This window comes from Myotis davidii, unplaced genomic scaffold, assembly GCF_000327345.1.
Source record: "Myotis davidii unplaced genomic scaffold, ASM32734v1 scaffold167, whole genome shotgun sequence".
Lineage (NCBI taxonomy): Eukaryota > Metazoa > Chordata > Mammalia > Chiroptera > Vespertilionidae > Myotis > Myotis davidii.
The window spans coordinates 6,051,723-6,053,714 of record NW_006300048.1 but is presented as its reverse complement, the minus strand read 5'-3'; the positions used below and the strand labels follow the sequence as shown (position 1 = coordinate 6,053,714).

Sequence of the window (1,992 nt, the reverse complement as noted above, 5' to 3'; positions counted from 1 at the left end):
GAATTCACTTTCTCATTAAATATTTACAATCCTTGGTAACATAGAGAATTCTCAGCTGTCATCCCTCCATTTGATGAAGATGCTCTGTAGATTTCAGACAGAAGAGTGAACCCCTTAGAACTGTTATCTGTAGAATTCCCAGGTTCCAGAATGGCCTGGGTAAAGGTCATTTGGGCACCTGTTCTTATGAGTGGCCCCTAAGGAAGCTCCCACCCTTCAAAGGCAGCAGATTCCTCTAGAAATACTCAAAGAATTCTCCCTTTATTTGGGCTCACTCTAACTGAGAAATTCTTTGTTGAATGAAAAAATAGGAAGGCAAGTCTCTCTTTCTGTTATGAATGAACCACCACCACAATAAAATGATGTAAATACTTAGCTTTATAACCCTGAGTATTGATTTACAGCCAAACTACCCGCATATCCAACTGACTACCTTAGCATTCTAAGGTTTTCATGCTGGCCCTCTTATAGAAATACACAGAGTATTGCTTATTAATATGTGTATTAATATATGTCTTCTGTATATAAAGTGATTATATGAAGTTAATAGACACAAATGGCTTAGTTCTCAACTTCACAAGTAGATTCCAGTTACTTCAGCATATTAAAAAACAGTATCATTCAGTTTTCTGAAACTGATGCCAAAACACCAATGGTCAAGTATTTAACCCACTCTCTCTCTCTCCAGCAGCCTCAATTTCTGTTTCCCTTTTACCATCCAATCTCCATCCCTGAATCATGAAATTTCTCTGCCCAGGCTTTCTCCAATGTTCTAGTGAAAATTAGATTAATATACTCTGATTGGCCTCTTTCAAAGTGTATTTAAGTTTCACCTAACCCCTCACAGCTGCTTATAACTTCTGAGTGGTTAAAATATGTATTGTGTGGTGCAACTATACCAGCTAGTGAAAATTGGATTTATATACTCTGATTGGCCTCTTTCAAAGTGTATTTAAGTTTCACCTAACCCCTCACAGCTGCTTATAACTTCTGAGTGGTTAAAATATGTATTGTGTGGTGCAACTATACCAGACACTGTACTAAACATTTAGGGGGGGGCGGGGGGAGGTGATATGGTGGAAAAGGGAAGAAGAAAAAGAGAAGGAGAAAGAAAAGGAGGAGGAGGAATGAAGAGAGTTGGGGGAGAGGAGGGAGGGTGAAAATGGAGCGGGGAGGGAAAGGGAAAGGAAAAAAGAATCAGGATCCCAGATTTTAAGCCAAATCAGTCCTTGCATGAACGCCTCCAGGTACCTTGAAACGTCTGCATCTTGACCAGCTTGCGAACCTTGCCTGTGCCGTCATCTCTCCTGACCCAGATGGCGAGTCTGTCTGAAGGACTTCCGGTCATCTTATAGAAAAACTGCAGGCACTGCTGCTTCCTCTTTGGGTAAAGAATCCGAGACTCCAGCAAGGCTGCCTCTTCTGCCAACCCCGAGCTCGTGTTGAAGAACATGAAGTAGCCAGCGCCTGTGGAGAGAGCACCCAACATCCCATCTCTGGCTGCCCGTACCCCAGGGCGCCCTCCACCCCACCAAGTGAAATAGTGAGCAACAGCCATTATGCAGGCAACACAAGCTAGAAGTCTTCTGGAGAAAATAAGAAGAAGGTTGTCTGTCAGTATATATTCTATTTGTCTCCATGGACAGATCCACAGGCTAACCCGCAGCTCTGCGCTGCTTCAATTTATTGACTTTGTTCCCAAGTTGGTGAGACATAGACTTCTGACTTAAAAAAATAGGGCTTTAAGCAAAGTTTGATAGAATGTAGTGTCTGTGAGGGGAATTCTATTTCCCACACTGATTTCATTGTTTAGAGATTCATTTCAAGGAAAAGAGCTGGCCTCCTAATCCAAAGGTGTAGTGATTGGAATTTAAATATTCACATTGTTAAGGGTTCAATTTCACCTGTGTCTAGCCTAATGACTGGGTGTGTTTGCAGTGGTAAAGAATCATCCTTACTACGTCATAAAAGGGGCATTCAAAGCCTAGTATG

At 41.9% G+C, this 1,992-nt stretch overlaps 1 protein-coding gene across 1 annotated transcript in view; it reads right to left on the bottom strand.

Annotated features, from left to right (window-relative positions):
- The window catches only part of MEP1A (meprin A subunit alpha), a 40,389-nt gene that overhangs the window by 7,690 nt on the left and 30,707 nt on the right, over positions 1 to 1,992 (bottom strand). The window contains exon 10 of the mRNA XM_006776418.2: positions 1,252 to 1,467. Coding sequence (XP_006776481.1) covers positions 1,252 to 1,467 — 216 coding nt within the window. The remainder of the gene's footprint in view (positions 1 to 1,251; positions 1,468 to 1,992) is intronic.